The sequence below is a fragment of the Leiobunum rupestre genome, chromosome 6 (genome assembly GCF_980474605.1).
Source record: "Leiobunum rupestre chromosome 6, qqLeiRupe1.1.hap1, whole genome shotgun sequence".
In the NCBI taxonomy this organism is placed as follows: Eukaryota; Metazoa; Arthropoda; class Arachnida; order Opiliones; family Sclerosomatidae; genus Leiobunum; species Leiobunum rupestre.
This window is the reverse complement of record NC_143389.1, coordinates 42,729,321-42,748,060: the sequence shown is the minus strand read 5'-3', so window position 1 is coordinate 42,748,060 and position 18,740 is coordinate 42,729,321. Positions and strand designations below refer to the sequence as shown.

The window sequence follows — 18,740 nt, the reverse complement described above, 5'->3', positions numbered from 1 at the left end:
TGTATTCAGTTTCACGTACTTCAATTTCCCGCCTAAATTATCAGCTGCCCTTAGCGAATAGCGACATCTATCAAGGAAGAATCATTTTTGCGTGTCGTCTGCTATGATGGAGAGCTAAACACGTGGTTTTTAACCCTTTGCGTGTATTTTCTAGACTTCTCTTTAAATCTAGTCTTTTAAAATTAATCTTATTTGGAATGGAGCCAGAAACAAAAAAAATAAAAACTTCAAGTAAATCACGCGATACAACGAAAGCTAAGCAAGATGAACTTGACGAAGAACCAGTGGACGAATGCTTACAGGAAAAGGTGCAACAGGATTTGGCAAAATCAGAAGATGCTCTGACAGATGAACAAGATGATGTGGAATCTGATTTCGAAGATGAAGTTGATGATCCTTTCATAAAACACTTTAACAATGAAGGAATAGAAGATGATGTTTTGAAGAAAATTAATGATAAGCAAACTCGGGAATCAGTCTGGTTTAAATATCCTTGCATTGGAAATCTAGTATTCACTAAAATTTCATTCAACGAATGTAAACCCATACTAGATGTGGATAAGCTACATATTAAACCAAATTTGTTGAAGAACATTCCTTATGGACTTAAACAATGTAAGGGACTGATTAAAGCTAAAGATCAACTAACACCTTTACAACTTGAGTTGTTAAATCTAATATCCAACTATCAGGACTTGCTCTACACTGAAAGAACACCTGGAAAAGGAGAAGAGATTCGTTTTGCTTATTGCGTGCACATTTTAAACCACGTGTTGAAAACAAGGGCACTTGTGGTCCATCACAATGTTAAAATTAAACAAAAGCAACTTGATGAGGATACTTTTCGAGATCAGGGTTTCACAAGACCAAAAGTCCTTGTCATTGTTCCGTTTAGGGAATCAGCCTTGAGAATTGTAAACATGCTAATTTCATTGTTGGTTCCAGAATCAAAGGGAAATGTGATCAACAAGAAGAGGTTTCAAAATGAATTTAGCGGAGATGAAACCCCTCAAAAGAGACTCAGCCGGCCAGATGATTTCTTTTCAACTTTTTCTGGGAATATCGATGATGCTTTTAGAATTGGAATATCAGTCACCAAACGAAGCCTTAAACTCTACTCAGATTTCTACACCGCCGATATTATAATAGGATCGCCTCTTGGTTTAAGAACAATTATTGGAGCTGAAGGAGAGAAAACCAGGGATTTTGATTTTCTGTCATCAATAGAAGTTCTAATCATGGATCAAGCTGATATATTTTTAATGCAAAACTGGGAGCACATTTTGCATATCTTCGAACACCTGCATCTACAGCCAAAGGAATCTCACAATGTGAATTTCTCAAGAATAAGGATGTGGGTTTTGGAAAAGCTTTCGAAACATTACCGTCAAAATTTAATATTCAGCAGTGTGATTGTTCCGCCCATTCGGGCTCTGTTTAATAAACAGCTGAATTATGATGGAAGATATATAACCTCCAATTTTGAAGAGAAAGGCAGTATCAGTCAGGTTTTAGCGCAAATGCCTCAGTTGTTTCATAAGTTTAACCCCCAAAGTGTACCGGAAGCTCCAAATGACAGATTTGAATTCTTCATCTCGAAAATCCTTCCTCATTTTAAGGACTCCGTAATGTCCCACACACTGATATTTGTTCCGTCGTATTTTGATTTTGTTAGAATTAGAAATTATTTTAAAAGAGAAGATCTAAGCTTCAACCAAATCTGCGAGTACACCAAGGATGGGAAAGTAGCCAGAGCTAGAGACATGTTTTTCCACGGCCAAAACAACTTTTTGATCTATACTGAGAGATTTCATTTCTATCACCGTTACATCATCAAAGGAGTTCGTCATGTAATTTTCTACGAAATGCCAACTTATCCCAGCTATTACAGTGAAATGGCGAATCTTTTGCAACCTCATCTTCAAACTAAACAGGAGGAAGGCTTAACAAATCAAAGTGTGACTGTTATTTTTAGTAAATATGATTTTCAACAGCTCTCTGCTGTTGTTGGCCATGAGAGAGCCTCACAAATGATTCAATCTCCCAAGAAAGTACATATGTTTGTAACTGATAAATTATAAGTAAATCAAATTGAATAAATTTATTTTGACACAGTTTATGGTTAACATATTTTTTTTTTCTAAATTAACGTCAATTGCGTCGATAATTTTTACCGAGAGGTGGGGCAAAGTAGTGTTCTTTAAAATTTTGATGTGATTGTTTTTTCTTTTCACTCGCTGGTCGACGAAAGGAGCGTGGAGGATGCTGTCTAAGACAACTTTGAGCGTTGCCGCTGGTGTTTGTGGCACTCTTTTTCTTGGTTATTGCGTTTATTTTGATAGAAAACGTCGTAATGATCCTCTCTTCAAACAGAAATTAAAAGAAAGTAAGTTAATATCCGAGTGCCACTCGGATTTTCAGTTTTAACAAATAAGCCTCGGCTTCCACTGATTCATCACTCACGTTTACCTGTCCATGTCCTTCAGGGAGGGCCAAAGCTAAGCAACAAAAAGAGCGGTCCAAACAAAGCACCTCTAGAGTAAGTGTTATGTATTTGTTACCCATATTTTAAATTGGTTTGTGTGAAAACCATTGAATGCGCTCTAGCTACCAGATGTGAAAGATTACGAGGCTGTACAAAAGTTTTTCATTCAAGAAGTTCAAATAGGAGAGGAACTACTTGGACAAGGTATGTTATTCATTTAAATGTATTATTCTATTCATTTCTATATTATTTTTTTCCGTTTTGATATTAGGAGACATAGAAAACGGAATAGAGCATTTGACAAACGCGGTGGCGGTTTGTGGACAACCACATCAACTACTACAGGTTCTTCAACAAACCCTACCTCCCCAAGTATTCCACTTGCTCTTGCAAAAGCTACCATCTGTGAGTCAGGTATGTTTATTATTAAGTATGAATTCAAATGATAGGGAAATATTAATTTTCTTTCAATAAAGCGTTTAGCAAGTTCTTCTGGAGCTAGTGCTACTTTGGTGGAGGATGACGTGGAATAATTTTAAAGACTGTTAGGGGACCATAAAATTTTGGAAAATATTCTAAACGAAAAGTTGAATAGATCGATAAAATACTTAGAAAAGATTCAACCAATCTTTTGTTAATAATAATAATATTATTGTTGTCATTTTTTTACATTACTGACCTGGTGTTAAAATACCAGTGTCTTAAAAAAGTACATTGTTATTTCCGAAGAGGAAATGTAGACCTAGTCAAAAGTAACTAAATGTTTTAAACTTTAAAACGGAGAGTGGACAATAATTTGTACCAAAATAATAATCCACAATTCCAGTCCATTTTTTTTTAGGTTAGGAAAGAAAAATTCTGTATAAAATTCAACGTACTTTTTGTTTGTAGCAAATAACAATGTACATGTACATGTAGAAAAATACTTCTATAAAACATCCTCTTTATATATAAGGTGCCATATTTATTTAAAAACGTTAAATAGTTTAAAATTGACGATATTTGAGATTAAATGTGATCCAGGGTGATCACAGTTCCTATATTTCCTATAATTTAACGTCTTTCCTTTTTTCTCCTATAATACCCTATATTTTAACTGAAACGTCTGAAGAAATTAAAATACTTTTACCCTTAGAACTCCTTAAAACGTCCTAGATTTTAAAAATGCTTATTTCCAACTCTGTTCATGATAGTTTTTGACTATTTCCATAGGTAATCAACTTTATTTTGAATGTTATACCCCCTTTAAACAATTTTGACAACCATTTTCTCTTATTGTATTATTTTTATCCCAATTTTCTTCCTTTATTTCACTGATAACTTTCCTATAATTCCTTTAAAGGATTTTAAAATATTCTGTGGTCACCCGGATGATCATAAGTTTTATAATCACAAAAGTTTGACTACTCCGTAAGAAGTGATGGACCCTAAAGTCAGACCCAAACCTAAACATGTGGCCAAAATAGACCCAGCTACTTCTTGATATTTTACCGCCACAACTCTGTAAGAAATATAAATTCTTAGACGTTTTTAAATTTAAAGTGTAGTGTGTAAGAACATACTTTGGTCCAAAGTTCATAGCATTAGCGAAAAAATAGCCGTTGGAAATGGCAAATAATATCACAAAAAGTACAAAGCAGATATCATTGTCAAACACGACTGGCATCAAATGACGTGGCTGCGCGTTGCATAACATTAAAATTGGGATGAAAATGATGCGTGAAACTGATAGCACTAAAAGAATACGAGGTTTTCTTTCTGGCTAAAAGAGAAAAGTTTAGGTGCACCAGAAAGAAATTGAATTCTGAGAGTAATTTACCAAAGGTACGAAAGCAGCCAGTACTCTTCCAACAACGTCGAAAAAGTTGAATGGGAGGAAGCAGGTTAAAGGAGCAAAAAGTCTCCCTTTATAAATGTACAATAATTAAGTAGTTGAATTTAATTATCTGTAAGGGAAAACTCACCGGCGATGGGGGAGTCGTTACTGACGGATTTGACTAACACGAGAACGGCCGGAAATACTGTCAATGTTACCCAGAAGTTTACCACGACTGTCAGTTCGTATACCCAAATCTATAATTGACGATTAATTAGACGTTAATGACAATTAGCTCACCCGAGGGCGTGCTTGTCGGGATTCGTCGGTACCTCTTTCACTATTTGAAAAAGGGGAACCCTGGGCTCCATATCAACTTCGTCGTCATTGATGTTGAGTTTTCGTTTAAGGATAGCTTGGGCACTACCCTTTCTTTTACGTTGTGAATTTGCGGTGCTATTGTTCCCTAATTGCGTCGACATGTAATGCGTGAAAAAAGGCTATAAATATTTAAATATTAGTGGTCATCTTTAGTCTCATATCTAATTGGGGGCATTACAGTTTTGTTCATGTAAATAAAAGCGGCGAATGTCACGGCCAAAGTAACGACTGCGCAAAGAAAGTAGGCCAACGCGCTGGCTTGGGCCGCAGTGTCTCCCACCAAAGTTAAAATCTGGACCAACGCGGCGAAAACCCCACCAACTGCCTTCAAATATGTATCATCATTAGAATACTTCAACTACAATTGAAAGTAGTTACGGTAGTGTTTACTAGTCCATAAACGGTGACTTTCATGTACTTAGGCGGCAAAGCTCCGGAGATGCCCATCCCTGCGCCCTGAAGGAAGGCTGCCATCACTGGAAATGGTCAACCTCGTTACTAGCGTAATTTCCTTCTATAAAAGGAATATAACCTCCAACGCGTTCTTTACGAAAGATCCCAACAATTTTAGTGATTACTAAGTAGCGCCGAAACTATCAAAAGCCATAGGAGGAAGTAGCTAATATGGGAACCCTTTTTAGGGTGACAGAAATGCTAGAGGTTATATTCCTTTAAAGGGAATAGAACCTCCAACGCGTTCTTTATGGAACACCCCATCAATTTCCTTTATTCTCTTCACAATCAGCGATTATCAGCGCCGCAAGTGTGAAAACCCATGGGAGGCAGCGGACAATATTGGAACCATCGGGGGGGGGGCGACAGAAATACCAGAGGTTATATTCCCTTTAAGTGTTTAAAATGTAGTTACCATTTATCATAGTTGCGGTTGCTAACGTGGCTCCTAGAAATGCAGACTGGTCTGAAATAATCCAACAGTTATTGCCCGTCTTACGCCGTGCACCAAAATCATTGAAGTCATTTATTACGGTCATCGGTATGGACGTAAACCAAAGCCGCGGTCAAGCAAAATAGGAGGAAACAGATAACCAGCGGAATGGCTACTCGAATCCCTGCTGGTATCCTGTAACAATTTATTTTATGGTCGAAATTTAAAAATCCTGGTGAAATTTTAGCGGGTAAATGCTGGTTTTCATTAGAGCCAAAACGCCGCGACGCAAAAAATTGTATTAGTCCTAACAGGGTTTTTTTTTGCAACGATGCTCGCCATCGCGATTTTTTTGCCCTAGTGAAATCCAGTCTACGAGTAACACCTGCTACTTAGGTACGTGTTGACCAGTAGAAATAATACAAATGGCGCTTGACTAGCTATGACCAAGTAACTCGTAAACGAGGCTTGAAGATCCGATTTGTAGTTCGGGTTAATTACGTACTCGGTTTCGTTAACGTCTCGGAATTTGTACATCCAATACTGTAATAGCGTTCGTTAATATGGAATGGGTTATGTCCAGTGGCGTAGCTGGGGGTGTTGTGCCCCCCCCCCCCCGAAATATACTCTTGTAGCACATTAGAGTCGGGCCGACCTTCGGTTTTACAGTTTATATGTCCTAGGGGAGTTAGGGTCGGCTGACCTTTAAACGTAGACTCTGCCGACTGAAAATGAACCTGTTTCCTACTCTTAAACGAAGTCGGGCCACAGTCGGCCCAATTTCAAAACATGACTTTCATATTTACGACTGACAACTGACTACAATAATGATAAAATTGCATTTAATACATGAATTACACAAAAGAGAAAAATTAATTTTCAACAGAAGACTGTTTTATTTCTAGTTCACGTATCGGGAGACTATAAGTAATAGGACGTATTCTTTGAGCCCTACTGAATTGAAAATGTCTAATGGACATGGGTACCAAAGCGTTTTGTTTCAAAGTTATGGGCCCTCGAAAATCTGCCGTTAGAACAAAAAACCACTTTTAAAGTGAAGTCCTGTATTCTGCATTGATCCCAATTGTTTTCAGTTATTACCCATTTGTTTTTATGAGATTAGATAAATTAGTATCAAAAGTGCATTATTTCTTTAGAAGTACGTTGCGTGTATGAATTTAATAATAATTAAGGTCTTTGAAAATGTCAACGCAATTAGAAATAAAGATGTTAATTGAAATAATAATAATAATAATTTGACGTTGAATAAACTGTTCAAAATGACCGCCTCGGGCTCTGATACAGATGAGCCCGTCGTATGAAAGATTTTCAAACCCGTTCGAAAATTCCGGGCATGTTACGAATAGTGTCACAGCCGTAAATTATTCTTTGGCGTATGTCGTCAATGTCGCGGGCTTCAGTTTTGCACACGAGGTCCTTGAGTTGTCCTCAATTAAAAAACGGGATAATTTAAATCCGGAGACTGAGCTGGCCACGGAACTAGCCCCCCTCGACCAATCCACCTCAAAGGAAATGTCCTATCAAGATGGTCCCTTACTTGCCTGCTAGAATGTGGTGGAACTCCGTCGTGAAAAAACCACATTCTAATAATAACTCGGGTAAGATGTCTTGCAAATACGCCTCACCATTTAACCGAGGTGGAAGAAAGTAAGGTCCAACTAAATGGTCGCCCACAATGCCACACCAGACATTTACGCTAAATTGCTCTTGGTGTGTTCTAACAGTAGTCGCGTTATTAATTTAACTTGTACACGTAGCCTATTTCTAATTAAATAATGCATTATCGATACTAATTTATCTAATCTTATACAAATGGGTAATAACTGAAAACAATTGGGATCAAGACAGAATACAGCGCCTCACTTTTAAGGTGGTTTTTGTGTTTTGACGGCAGATTTCCCAGAGCCCATAACTTTGAAACGAAACGCTTTAGGACTCATGTTCATTAGAAATGCTCATTTCAATAGGACCTAAAGAATACGCCCTATAATTTATGACATATTCCTCCGTAACACCCTGTATATTTGGAAAAAATAAATTGATAGATACAATGATATAATTTATTTCTTTCGATAAATTTAAACTTTATAACTTTTTGTTTTGTTACACTTATAATTTAATATTAAATATTGTAAGGTCTTTTTTGAGTCGGCAAGTGGTCCAAAATGTAAGGTTGCCATACCGATTTTAAAAAAGATCAAAAACGTACGTACGCGGAATTATCTCAAGAACGTTTAAGACTTTTAGAATCGGCATTTGGACCAGGACCCAAAAGCGACATCTTGACCAAAGTCCGTCCCTAAATCGACTCTTTATAAGTACAAATCGTTTTATTTTGTATTTTATTTTTATGGTGTGCTCCCTCCCCCGAATCAAAATCCTGTCTACGCCACTGGTTATATCAGTACACTATATAGGTATACACTTGGAATGCCCAACGAAGACTATGGTACTCCTTATGATTCTCATAGAAATAGGCGTGGCTTACAACGGAGAATTTCGCTCGCGACGTGTTAAGGCTAAACTCGGCTCCTGGTCGAAATTAAGCCTTAATTGTTTCGAATAGAAGTTCACTTAAATTTCTTTGCTCTTTTTTAACCATCAAAATACGTGATTTTACGTGGAACTACACCAGTTTACAAAATATCTGGTAAGTCAATTTTCCGAGTGTCGTTCATTTTCTCATAGACTTAGAAAGGTTTATGATTTTCTTTACGCGTGGCGTCTTCTTAGTGACGGCAGCCCACCAATGAATTTAATAACTGCGCTACGTCTTAGATTTTACCTTGTTTAAATCCTGTCACTTTCGGAGCTAGGTAGCAATGGCTCCTTGAACATTCCAAATGTATGCATTAAATAAAGCAAGTACTTACGTCGTTGGCCGTGATGAAGAAATTCCACGGCAATAAAGCTGAAGTACCTAGCAGGAACATGGTTCCGAAAACGAAATTATACCTGGACGTAAATTGATTTAGTTTGATTGAAATATTAACGTTTACATTTTACGTAATATTCACTAACTTGTCTTTCGGTGCCGTATCCATGTTGCGTCGTCGTTAATGCGGAAACCAACTGTTCAATAGTTCTTTTTATAAACTAACGTGGCCTTCTTGTTGAAATGTTGCTCTTACGTCACAGTCTCGTACTTTGAAAAGCCTACTAGCGCGCGCTACAGTCGCGAGGAATATAGCTTTATCTAGAGCGCGTGTAAATCGCTCGTGCGAAGAATACACTAATAAAGCTGGGTCTTGTGACGTAAGAGCAACATTTTAACAAGTTGGGCAAGACCACTTTTTATTTTATAAAATCAACTCCATTTATTGAAAAAGCGGATTTAATAAACACTGGCAGACCATTTCTAAGTCAGTCTTTAAACTATATTAACTCTTCCCCGACGTGGCCCCATCGTAAATAAGAGAAATAACTACTCTCTCTCAGGCGTTATCTAATCGAGCAACATATCGTATCAGGAGGCTCTATTTTTAATACTAGCAACAAAAATAACATAATTACCAAAAGTGTGACAATCCCTGTACTTTCGTATGCTAATGGTTTAATTAATGCTCGACTCGAGATCGACCACATAAAAGACTATTCTGGATCTTTTTTTAGTCTATAGTATTATATCGTAGGTAGATGGCGATAGCATCTCCACAGAACGACGAAAAATCAAAAAGTACACTAACTTTGACCAGTGCTACTTAGTTCCTCCGTTCCTCACTACGAGACGTTATTTGTTGGTTTTAACTTCCTTCCCTCCCCAAGGCGTACTTTCCGTTCTCCCCTCCCAACTTGTATTTCGCTCGTAACATTCATTAAGAAATAGGTCCGATTGACACACTTTTAGTAATTATGTCACTTTTGCTAGCAAGAATATATTTGAAGCATTTTCATTCCCCCACTGGAACCGTGGGGGGAATTCGATTATGGTTACATGCATTCTTGGTGCTAGAGATTGATTCTGTCATATTTGACAATAGCCCCATCGACAACGAAACTGTGAGAAAACTGAGAGCTAATCTGCTGATTTTATCGAACCCAAATACTCGTACTAAAAGACCCAATCGTAATGCATTCTTACCTGAATTGAATAGTTCGACGCGCGAAATGCAACACTATTTAGTCTATTTCAGATAAGTTTTAATGCCGTTCGACTTCGCACTATTTCCTTTTTAAAAAGGGCTATCTATATAATCGCGAAACTTTGTAATGAATATTGACGAATAATTTAAACGAGACTATTTTCGTCAGCAAAATTGAAATTACGCTTACCTCTCCAACGCGTCAATTTAAAAACGATAGATACAATGTATGAAATTCATATTCTAGATTCTTATCTATCAGCGAGAAAGAGATATTCTTCGAAACTATCGGTTTGACTTTTTTATCTGCTTTTACCTTGTAACTCTATCGATTAAATTGCGGTTAACGCTATCAAGGATAATTCCCATTTTATGCATGATACCATGAATCTATTTAACCCATGAATATTCAACTGGAATACCCTAGGTCACCTCTGGCGACGCGTGGGGCGGAGCCAATTTATAGTGACGGAGTCGAAGTAGAACTCAGCTGTTATTTATAAGCAGTCGAAGCGTTAGTTCCTAAAATGACGCGTTATGGTTATGTTTCCTTTTTGCAGTACTTATCATTAATCTATTTAAATAAATAGATCTATTTCATATTATTATTAGAATAGATTTTATTAGAATAAAATGATAACAGAGCATTTATTATTTAATAATAATATGGCAAAAATTGACTCAGGTTTTCTTCCAAAGTTTCACCGAGGCTTAGCTTTTCAGAGATAGTTTGTATGTTTAAATTGTTATAAATCTCACAGACACTCGATAGCGTAAGATTGCTTTCAAAATATCGGAGTAACATTCCTTTTTAATTTATATTTTTATACTAGAAAGAATTATAACTGTAAAGCTTATTTTGAACAAAATAACGTGAACCGTACCTGAGAAGTCATTTCGCGGCTATTCTGCTCTCCGAGCTCTCGTAAACTATCTGGCGCTAAAATGACATCATTTCCTAATTCGTTCTTATTGGCTTAAAGAGTAAATCACTCGTATGGCGCGAAAATAGGCTCCGCCCCACGTTCCCTCAGAGTATACCGTGGCTAATGATAGAGTTGGATATTCATGGGTTAAATAGATTCATGATGATACCAAATGTGGATAATGGGGGAAATATCAAAATAGCCCAAAATCGCGTTATATGAAAGTTTCGCCCTATTTCGTCGTTGGACAAATATTTCCCTAGTTTTCCAAAACACTAAAAACAATGATATTTGCGTAAACCAATTACTTGGGACGTTGTAAAACTAAAATAACAAATGTCCTGAAGAAAATAATACTTTTATTTTCATCTCGCAATGAATAAAAACTAGAAGAATTTTACTAGTACAAAAATCAGTTTGTGCATGGAGCCGGAAAAAGTCGTTCCTGTGGGCCAGTTATTTAGCAGACGACTTTCCAAATTGCCATATAAAATTGCATAGGTGCCAGCTAAAGCGAATCCGACAATATACTTGTTTGCCATTTTTATGTTAGCTTTGATTAAAATAATTTTTCCCCTCGAATTTCCCTAGATTTAGCTAATTTTTGTTCGGATTTCCCTTTTCCCTATTTACCGTTTTTAGGAGTCAAAATTTCCCTCAATCTGGCATCACTGCAAGGAAATTGTGATAGTTAAGAACATTTCACATCCTATTTATAATAATTGTAATTTATTTATTTAAAAAAATCATATTGCATTAATTATGTAATAAACGTAGACAATTTCAGTTGAATTTGAAGATATTTTATTTAAAAAAAAACCTAGAAATTTAAGAAAAAAGTATAGTAAAAAATTATCTCGATGAGGTTCAATATCAAGTTTTAAGAAGTACTATGACACGTATCACAATAAAAAAATGCATGACTTTACCACCCGAGCTACACGCGATTTACCATTTTTCCCTATAGAGAAAAAGGTAAAATCGTAAAAAAGTCAAGTAAAAAAATAAATCGATGCGTCTCCATATCAGGTTTTAAGTAGTACTATGACACGCATCACCATAAAAAATTCATAACTTTACCACCTTTAACAGCCGAGCTACATGAGATTTACCATTTTTTTATTCATAAAGTTGCGGAGATGCGGTGCAACTTAGAATATAAAATTTTAAAAACAGCAACAAACGAAGATGCGCGCGCACTCGGCAACAAGCGGGTTTTTTGCATATAAACATTTTCCCAGTAGATTGTTTTGTTTCCGACGGCAGCAGGCGCTAAAGCGTCTAGCCAATGAAAAATGTACACAAGAAATTCCACGACTTTTGACGGGCTGCGTTCTCCTTGTGTGGGGGTGTTGTGTTTGTTGCTCCTAGTTGACCATTGACTCTACGGAGCGTTTCATACTTCCCCCCATTCTACGGAGCGTTTCATACTTCCCCTCATTCTACGGAGCGTTTCATACTTCCCCCCATTATCCACATCTGATGATACGCAGAGATGATTGAAATTTTATTAGGCAATAAACGTTGTTTTTCATCGTTCAAATTTGGCGGTTTTTCATATACAGAGTAGAAAACTGCGTAAAACTCGTGTTTATTTAAAAGCGAAATTTATGTAATGTACATAATTTAAAATTTGGATTGATTTATACAATCAAAGCAGCTTTACAACTCCGTAAGACGTGATGGATCCTAACATGAGACCCAAACCCAAACAAAATGCCATGATGGACCCGGCGATTTCTTGATACTGCAGCTCCACAACTCTGCAAATGTAATTAATTTAGACTATTATTGACGTAACACCATAAGATTATTATTACGTTTCGTATAAGTGTGTCAGTTCCCTATTGAAATTTTTGAGTCATTTCTAGAATGACCACACGTTTTTACTGTAAACCAAAACGTATCCTACTGATCGCACTTAGGTAGCCGTGCTTAGCCTTTATAGTTTGTTATAAGCAGTGGGTATTACCAAAAGTAGCATAAGACCCAAAAGTGTGTTAGAACGGTATAGTAGTTAATGAGAGTTTTTCGCAAAGTAAAACAGGGAAACGAAGGGGGGTTGGAAAATACGTCAACAATATCGAGGTACTCCAGCGCCGCCGAGTGAAGCGTTTTAGAACGTATGTCTACGGGCGAGTAAATCCAACAGAGAAAATCGCGCCAGCTAGACTATAGACTAAATATAATGTTGCTAGTATTATTCCAACTAGTAGGTTATGTAGTCTATAGTGTGACTAGGTCTCACTAGAAAATATAGTAGGCGCGAAGGTACAGCTGACACACTTTTGGGTCTTAAGGCTGGTTCACACGGGCAGTGTTTTCCCGATTTTCTCTATTTTCTCGTTTTACCACCTTTTCCCGTTGTTCTGGCGCACGGGAAAACGACTGTACACACGGACAAAATGTAACGGATTTTTCCGCCGTCAGCGCTGCCGGTAAACGAGAAAACGGAGAAAAAATGTTGAAATATCTCTACTTTATTTTCCCGGTTTTTGAAGCTCTTTGAGTTCGACTAATCAGCGAGCGTTTCGCTGTCACGTGATATAAGGAGCGATTTTGAAAGTCTTTAAAAGTAGGCTTAAGAATTTTTGCGTCTACCACGTGACGGCATAACGCTCGCTGTCTGGTCGAGCCCAACGCCCGTCAAAAAAAGGTTATCCGTTTCCTCGTTCCCCGGCAGCGCTCGCTGTGATAATATCCGGCAAATTTTGTCCGTCAGTACAGTCGTGTTCCTGCGCGCCAGAACCATGGGAAAAGGCGGTAAAACTAGAAAATATAGAAAACCAGGAAAACACTGCCCGTGTGAACCAGGCTTAACGCTACTTTTGGTATTACGTAGATAAAACCTTACTGTACACATAGTTATTAGTAATTATTTCGACTAACTGACACACTTGTGGAAGATAATTATGGACTTATGGTAACTGATCGTCCGGAAAGACCTACTTTGGTCCTGTGGTCATAGCGATAGAGAAAAGGTAGCCATTTGTAATGGCGAATAATATCACAAAAAGTACGAAGCAGATATCGTTGTCAAAAACGACAGGCATCAAATGGCGAGGCTGAGCGTTGCATAACATCAAAATCGGGATGAAAACTACACGTGCTACGGATAGAGACAGCAGAAGCATCGGTCTTCTTTGAGGCTATAAACCAAAGTATATATTTATAATATTGTTCAGTTATGACACTTCCTATTCTTCACGTGCAACGTTTTACCGAGACAGGGTTGCCACACGTCCGGGAAATCAGGGAAAAGTCAGGGAATTTAAGAATAGGCCTAAAAGTCAGGGAATTTTTAGAATTTGTAAAAAGTCAGTTAATTAAATTTTATTTTGGCACTTTTTTAAGGTTATTTTTTAGACTATCATTGGTTTAGATTATCATTTATTTTGTTGAAAGTTTGGCTAATTTTTCAACATTGCAATAACCTTCTTACTTAAATATAAGTCCATTTAAATTTATTAACTTCTGATAAAAATCAAATATAAAATAAAAATTTGGCATTAAAAAGTCAGGGAAAATCTCTTAAAATGGTCAGGGAAAACAGGGAATAGTCAGGGAATTTGAATCTCAAAATTTTGTGGCAACCCTGCGAGAGCTATTCACATCACAGCCTTGGTCTTTCGAGTCCACTTGCTAACGCGTTTCAGGTAGACTTTGACGATTTTCATCCTTGGATGACGTCACTTCGTGAATAGCTCTTGATAAAAATTTTCGCAGAGATACTCTTACGGAAGAATGTTATAGACTTTTGCCAAAAGTAATTCATTTTGCGTTCAAGGGCAACTTACTAATGGAACGTAGGCTGCGAGTATTCTTCCAACGATGTCGAAAATATTGAATGGGAGGAAACAAGCGATTGGTGGGAATTCCCTTCCTGTTATAGATGTTCATTGAGTATTTAATTGGTAAAATTTGCTTTGAAAATCGAGGAAACTCACCGGCAATGGGGGAATCTTTATTAACGGCATTGACCAACACGACCACGGCGGGAAATACGGTCAACGTCACCCAGAATAAAATGATCGCTGTCAGTTCGTAAACCCAAATCTAAAGGTATGAGAATCCGGTTATTCCACATTAGACCTACCATAAAAGGGAAACTGATATAAGTACCTGTTGGACTATCAACATCAAGGGAACTCTGGGTTGGTGTCCTTGTTCCTTCTGACTGACGTTACTTGTCTCGTTACGAATATATTGGGCGCTATCTGTTAATTCGGTGCGGCTGTTAGTGGTACCATTATTACCCACTTGAGTTGACATGTAATATTTGTAAAATGGCTGGAAATGATTGAAAAGCCAATGACGGTAACGTCGTCTAAAGTTTCAAAAGTAAAGGCTAGTTTTAACGATGATGAGCCCGTTAGTCCTAATGCAATTTGTGTTACGCCGACGCTCATCATCGCGGCGATTTTTGCCCTTTGAAAAAGTTAGCCTTTATATGTTATAAGAAAGAGCTTTTACGGTGTTTTTCATGTAAATGAAGGCTCCGAATGTAGCGGCCAAGGTGACCACGGCGCAAAGGTAGTAAGCCAACGCGCTGGCTTGGGCCGAGGTGTTTCCCAACAGGGTCAAAATTTGGACAACGGATGCGAAGATTCCGCCGGCCGCCTTTTGAAATATGTGTATTTGTTATTAGGAAGAGATCCAAAAAGTATAAGGAAGTTGAATCTGTAATTACCTGCCCGTAAACGTTCGATTTCATATACGTTTGAGGTAAGGCTCCGCTGATACCCATTCCAGCACCTTGTAGGAAAGCGGCCACCACTGTAAAATAAACTATTTTGTTAGTTTCTAGCTCTGGTGAAAGGTTAATTTATTAAAGATACGTTGGGATACTGACCATTAATGAAAGCTACGACTGTCAACGTGATGCCAAGGAAATCGGATTGATCTAAAAATTTATGAAACAAAATTATGTCAAATTTTGTTATTATGAAAAGAATTATCGCTTACGGTAATCTGTATCGACGTAAACCATCGCGGCGGTGAGACAAAATAGTGCGAAACAGATAATTAATGGAACAGTTACCCGGATCGTCGGTGATATTCTGCAAAACGATCATTACCAGCATCATTCGTATTGTCTACCAAATATGGTGTTTAAGTTACCTGCTACTGAGAAACGTGTTAACCAGAAGAAAAAGAACGAACGGGACTTTACTGGCGATGACCAGATAACTCGTGAAAGACGTTTGTAGATCAGATTTGTATTCGGGGTCGACAACGTACTTCGTATCGTTCATGTCTCGAAATTTGTACATCCAATACTAACAAAAACATTTTTTTTACGTAACAACACTGGTGTACTTACGAGGTTACAATATAACCGGAATAACGTACATCGTTGGCATTTATGAAGAAGTTCCATGGCAGTAAAGACGTGATACCCAATAGAAAGACAGTTCCGTATACGAAATGATATCTAGAAACCAAGTTTCCACGATTGATCTTTAATAAATCAAGGTAAGCTATGCAGAAACCAATGACGGATTATCTACCACCTAGGCCCCTAGGTTTAAACTTAAGGCCCGTCTTACTTTGCTTCCTCTAGTCGCGTCTCGGGTCTCCTACCGGCCTTTAGCCCGGTCTAGGGTCTCCTACCGGCCTTTAGTCCCGTCTAGGGTCTCCTACCGGCCTTTAGTCCCGTCTAGGGTCTCCTACCGGCCTTTAGTCCCGTCTAGGGTCTCCTACCGGCCTTTAGTCCCGTCTAGGGTCTCCTACCGGCCTTTAGTCCCGTCTAGGGTCTCCTACCGGCCTTTAGTCCCGTCTAGGGTCTCCTACCGGCCTTTAGTCCCGTCTAGGGTCTCCTACCGGCCTTTAGTCCCGTCTAGGGTCTCCTACCGGCCTTTAGTCCCGTCTAGGGTCTCCTACCGGCCTTTAGTCCCGTCTAGGGTCTCCTACCGGCCTTTAGTCCCGTCTAGGGTCTCCTACCGGCCTTTAGCCCCGTCTAGGGTCTCCTACCGGCCTATAGCCCCGTCTAGGGTCTCCTACCGGCCTATAGCCCCGTCTAGGGTCTCCTACCGGCCTTTAGCCCCGTCTAGGGTCTCCTACCGGCCTTTAGCCCCGTCTAGGGTCTCCTACCGGCCTTTAGCCCCGTCTAGGGTCTCCTACGCGCCTTTAGCCCCGTCTAGGGTCTCCTACGCGCCTTTAGCCCCGTCTAGGGTCTCCTACGCGCCTTTAGCCCCGTCTAGGGTCTCCTACCTTTCGGGCTCCTAGGTATAAGCCTACTCAGTCTATTGATTAATCCACCATTTACAGAAACGCGACGATATTTCGTCAAAGCATTTAACTCACCTGTCTTTCGGAATCATTTTGTTATCTCCCATCGGCGCCCTTAAAAAATAAATGTCTATGTAATTGACCTGTAATTGACCAAGGACATTCTTTCTTTATTCATAAACTCTTATGTGATATTTATGCATGCGTGTAACTAGTCACAATGAAACTAAAAAACTATTTGAAGGATAGCTTACCTCCTGTTTCTGCGGTTGATTTAATCTGCTTGTACCGTATAGGTATTTAACTACAGCTACAACTCCGACAAACGTGTTTGTGGTTTCGTTAAACGTATTTTTCCCAACCAAAAGTACGGTAAGTCAAATTATCATTCATAACCCACATAATTTTAGCTAAATCCGGGCTATTGCGACGAAATAATTATGCGATGATAAAAAACGGATTAGATTTCCATTTTCTTAATTTTATCTCAAACACATTAAACTCTATCCAAATTAGCGTTTATTTACGATAAAATGGTCAATGGGTTTATCTGAACAGTATTACGAAACTTCCAGTCGCGATAAACTAGTACCCGACAGTTTGTGCCAATGTGCCAAGGTTTTTGGACCACTTGAAGGCGGACATCCCTAATCGCCGACTTTACTGACTGCCTAGACCTATAGTCCTATGGAATTAAAGCTATCAGCGAGGAAAACGCACTTACACGTTACTCGTTTAGCTAGACGTAAAAAAAACATATGTTTATCGAGGTCAACAATGCTATCTGCAAATCAATACAAAATATTTGATAAAGGTTGTAGTAAATAAATATTTGAAAATAACAAGTTCGATTTCCATCTGATTGCTGACGAAATATGAAATCTTACATTAATTCTTTTAAAATATATATTATTTCTCTGATTGATTAGAAGATATTTTTTATGATAGTTTCATCCACGAAATTACCATATAATGTACACTAGAAATAATTTATACCATATGTAACGTAATCACTCTAAAGTATGCGTCTATATAACATTTCCATAGATAAAGGTTTCTATGAGACCTTGTGTCAGACATATATAAGTGGACCCCAAAATGAAAAATTATTATAGCCCTTGGCTTATTGAAAAGGTTTCCATGGAAACAAAATCTCGTGATCACAAGTTTAATTATAGATTGTAAAATCCAGAAACGCGCGAGGAATTTTGCAGTTTTCAAAATCACTAACTTTCGTTAAATTCGTTTCCCTTCTATAAATTTTATGACGCTGAAAGTGACGTAAAAACGAAACGCATACCTTTGTAGGCTTGACGCCATTTTAAATTGGCTATGTTTTTCGACAAACGAACCAAGTATACTACTTTATTTTATGATGTAAAGTGTAAAATATAATAATAATGTAGTTTCTGTATTATATTAAAGATTTTATTTTTTTTAAAGTAGGTAACGATTTGTACGTAAAATAAGTTCGAGACTAAATGTTATTAATCTTACCTTTCAAAAGCGTCAACTTAAAAAAGATTGGTATTCTCTCGTTATTTTATTTTATATTGCTTCATTGCCTACCTGCATCAGTTAAGATAAATCTGGAGTCCAATTTTCATTAAACAATCAACGGTTTAATGTTTTTTATCTGTAGATAATCTTTATATAATACTGATTAACTATTGAGTGACAAATAGCATTTTCCGTTTGGCTGCTCTTGAGCAAGTCACGATCACCATATTATGTTCGATTTACGTGCTCAGATCTGCTCCGATTAATTTTCGCCTGTTCCATTTGACTGCTCTCGAGCGCTCGAGATAGCCACGATCACCATATTATATTCCATTTACGTGCTCAGATCTGCTCCGATTAGTTTTCGCTCTAAAGTTACACTTTTTACTCCTCCTCGAAAGGAGGTGTAGAG

The 18,740-nt window shown here is 37.9% G+C and overlaps 4 protein-coding genes across 9 annotated transcripts; 2 read left to right on the top strand and 2 right to left on the bottom strand.

Annotated features, from left to right (window-relative positions):
* Window positions 1-2,192, top strand: LOC149941042 (U3 small nucleolar RNA-associated protein 25 homolog). Its single transcript, XM_090178972.1, has one exon. The coding sequence runs from the start codon at window positions 198-200 to the stop codon at window positions 2,079-2,081; it is 1,884 nt and encodes a 627-aa protein (XP_090035098.1). The 5' UTR covers window positions 1-197; the 3' UTR covers window positions 2,082-2,192.
* Window positions 2,193-2,218: 26 nt separating this feature from the next.
* On the top strand, window positions 2,219-3,108 carry LOC149941041 (mitochondrial import receptor subunit TOM20 homolog). 2 transcript variants are annotated; one of them, XM_090178983.1, is made up of 5 exons: window positions 2,219-2,386; window positions 2,487-2,539; window positions 2,608-2,689; window positions 2,757-2,890; window positions 2,962-3,108. In XM_090178983.1, the coding sequence occupies exons 1-5, from the start codon at window positions 2,263-2,265 to the stop codon at window positions 3,016-3,018; spliced, it is 450 nt and encodes a 149-aa protein (XP_090035109.1). In that variant the 5' UTR covers window positions 2,219-2,262; the 3' UTR covers window positions 3,019-3,108. The 2 variants fall into 2 exon arrangements, with proteins under 2 accessions (XP_090035109.1, XP_090035108.1); XM_090178982.1 differs by having other exon boundaries at window positions 2,221-2,386; window positions 2,757-2,899.
* A 184-nt stretch (window positions 3,109-3,292) lies between these two features.
* LOC149941040 (equilibrative nucleoside transporter 2-like) lies at window positions 3,293-8,965 on the bottom strand. 2 transcript variants are annotated; one of them, XM_090178979.1, is made up of 13 exons: window positions 8,943-8,965; window positions 8,611-8,661; window positions 8,463-8,544; window positions 5,954-6,111; window positions 5,669-5,763; window positions 5,551-5,601; window positions 5,073-5,158; window positions 4,861-5,007; window positions 4,634-4,801; window positions 4,450-4,558; window positions 4,305-4,390; window positions 4,048-4,247; window positions 3,293-3,986 (listed from the first exon to the last, which is right to left on the bottom strand). In XM_090178979.1, the coding sequence occupies exons 2-13, from the start codon at window positions 8,631-8,633 to the stop codon at window positions 3,875-3,877; spliced, it is 1,317 nt and encodes a 438-aa protein (XP_090035105.1). In that variant the 5' UTR covers window positions 8,634-8,661; window positions 8,943-8,965; the 3' UTR covers window positions 3,293-3,874. The 2 variants fall into 2 exon arrangements, with proteins under 2 accessions (XP_090035105.1, XP_090035103.1); XM_090178977.1 differs by lacking the exon at window positions 8,943-8,965 and having other exon boundaries at window positions 3,294-3,986; window positions 8,611-8,878.
* Window positions 8,966-12,172: 3,207 nt separating this feature from the next.
* LOC149941039 (equilibrative nucleoside transporter 1-like) lies at window positions 12,173-18,402 on the bottom strand. 4 transcript variants are annotated; one of them, XM_090178974.1, is made up of 14 exons: window positions 18,326-18,393; window positions 17,083-17,505; window positions 16,904-16,942; window positions 15,950-16,031; window positions 15,719-15,876; window positions 15,563-15,657; window positions 15,450-15,500; window positions 15,288-15,373; window positions 15,071-15,217; window positions 14,720-14,887; window positions 14,545-14,653; window positions 14,395-14,480; window positions 13,547-13,746; window positions 12,173-12,360 (listed from the first exon to the last, which is right to left on the bottom strand). In XM_090178974.1, exons 3-14 carry the CDS (start codon window positions 16,933-16,935, stop codon window positions 12,249-12,251), a joined length of 1,326 nt encoding a protein of 441 aa, XP_090035100.1. In that variant the 5' UTR covers window positions 16,936-16,942; window positions 17,083-17,505; window positions 18,326-18,393; the 3' UTR covers window positions 12,173-12,248. The 4 variants fall into 4 exon arrangements, with proteins under 4 accessions (XP_090035100.1, XP_090035102.1, XP_090035101.1 ...); XM_090178976.1 differs by lacking the exon at window positions 17,083-17,505 and having other exon boundaries at window positions 18,326-18,402; XM_090178975.1 differs by lacking the exon at window positions 18,326-18,393 and having other exon boundaries at window positions 16,904-16,971; window positions 17,083-17,580.
* Between the last annotated feature and the right edge of the window lie 338 nt (window positions 18,403-18,740).

Bases quoted from the DNA above. Each gene is read 5' to 3' on its own strand.
- LOC149941042 (XM_090178972.1), top strand. From the start codon at position 198: ATGGAGCCAGAAACAAAAAAAATAAAAACTTCAAGTAAATCACGCGAT.
- LOC149941041 (XM_090178982.1), top strand. From the start codon at position 2,263: ATGCTGTCTAAGACAACTTTGAGCGTTGCCGCTGGTGTTTGTGGCACT. The intron at 2,540-2,607 runs GTAAGTGTTATG...AATGCGCTCTAG, and splicing joins CCAAACAAAGCACCTCTAGA to CTACCAGATGTGAAAGATTA. The intron at 2,900-2,961 runs GTATGTTTATTA...CTTTCAATAAAG, and splicing joins AGCTACCATCTGTGAGTCAG to CGTTTAGCAAGTTCTTCTGG.
- LOC149941040 (XM_090178979.1), bottom strand. From the start codon at position 8,633: ATGGATACGGCACCGAAAGACAA. The intron at 5,764-5,953 runs GTGTTACTCGTA...AAATTGTTACAG, and splicing joins AACACGTACCTAAGTAGCAG to GATACCAGCAGGGATTCGAG. The intron at 4,391-4,449 runs GTGAGTTTTCCC...ACATTTATAAAG, and splicing joins TAACGACTCCCCCATCGCCG to GGAGACTTTTTGCTCCTTTA.
- LOC149941039 (XM_090178976.1), bottom strand. From the start codon at position 16,935: ATGGGAGATAACAAAATGATTCCGAAAGACAG. The intron at 14,481-14,544 runs GTGAGTTTCCTC...CATCTATAACAG, and splicing joins TAAAGATTCCCCCATTGCCG to GAAGGGAATTCCCACCAATC. The intron at 13,747-14,394 runs GTAAGTTGCCCT...TTTGGTTTATAG, and splicing joins TCGCAGCCTACGTTCCATTA to CCTCAAAGAAGACCGATGCT.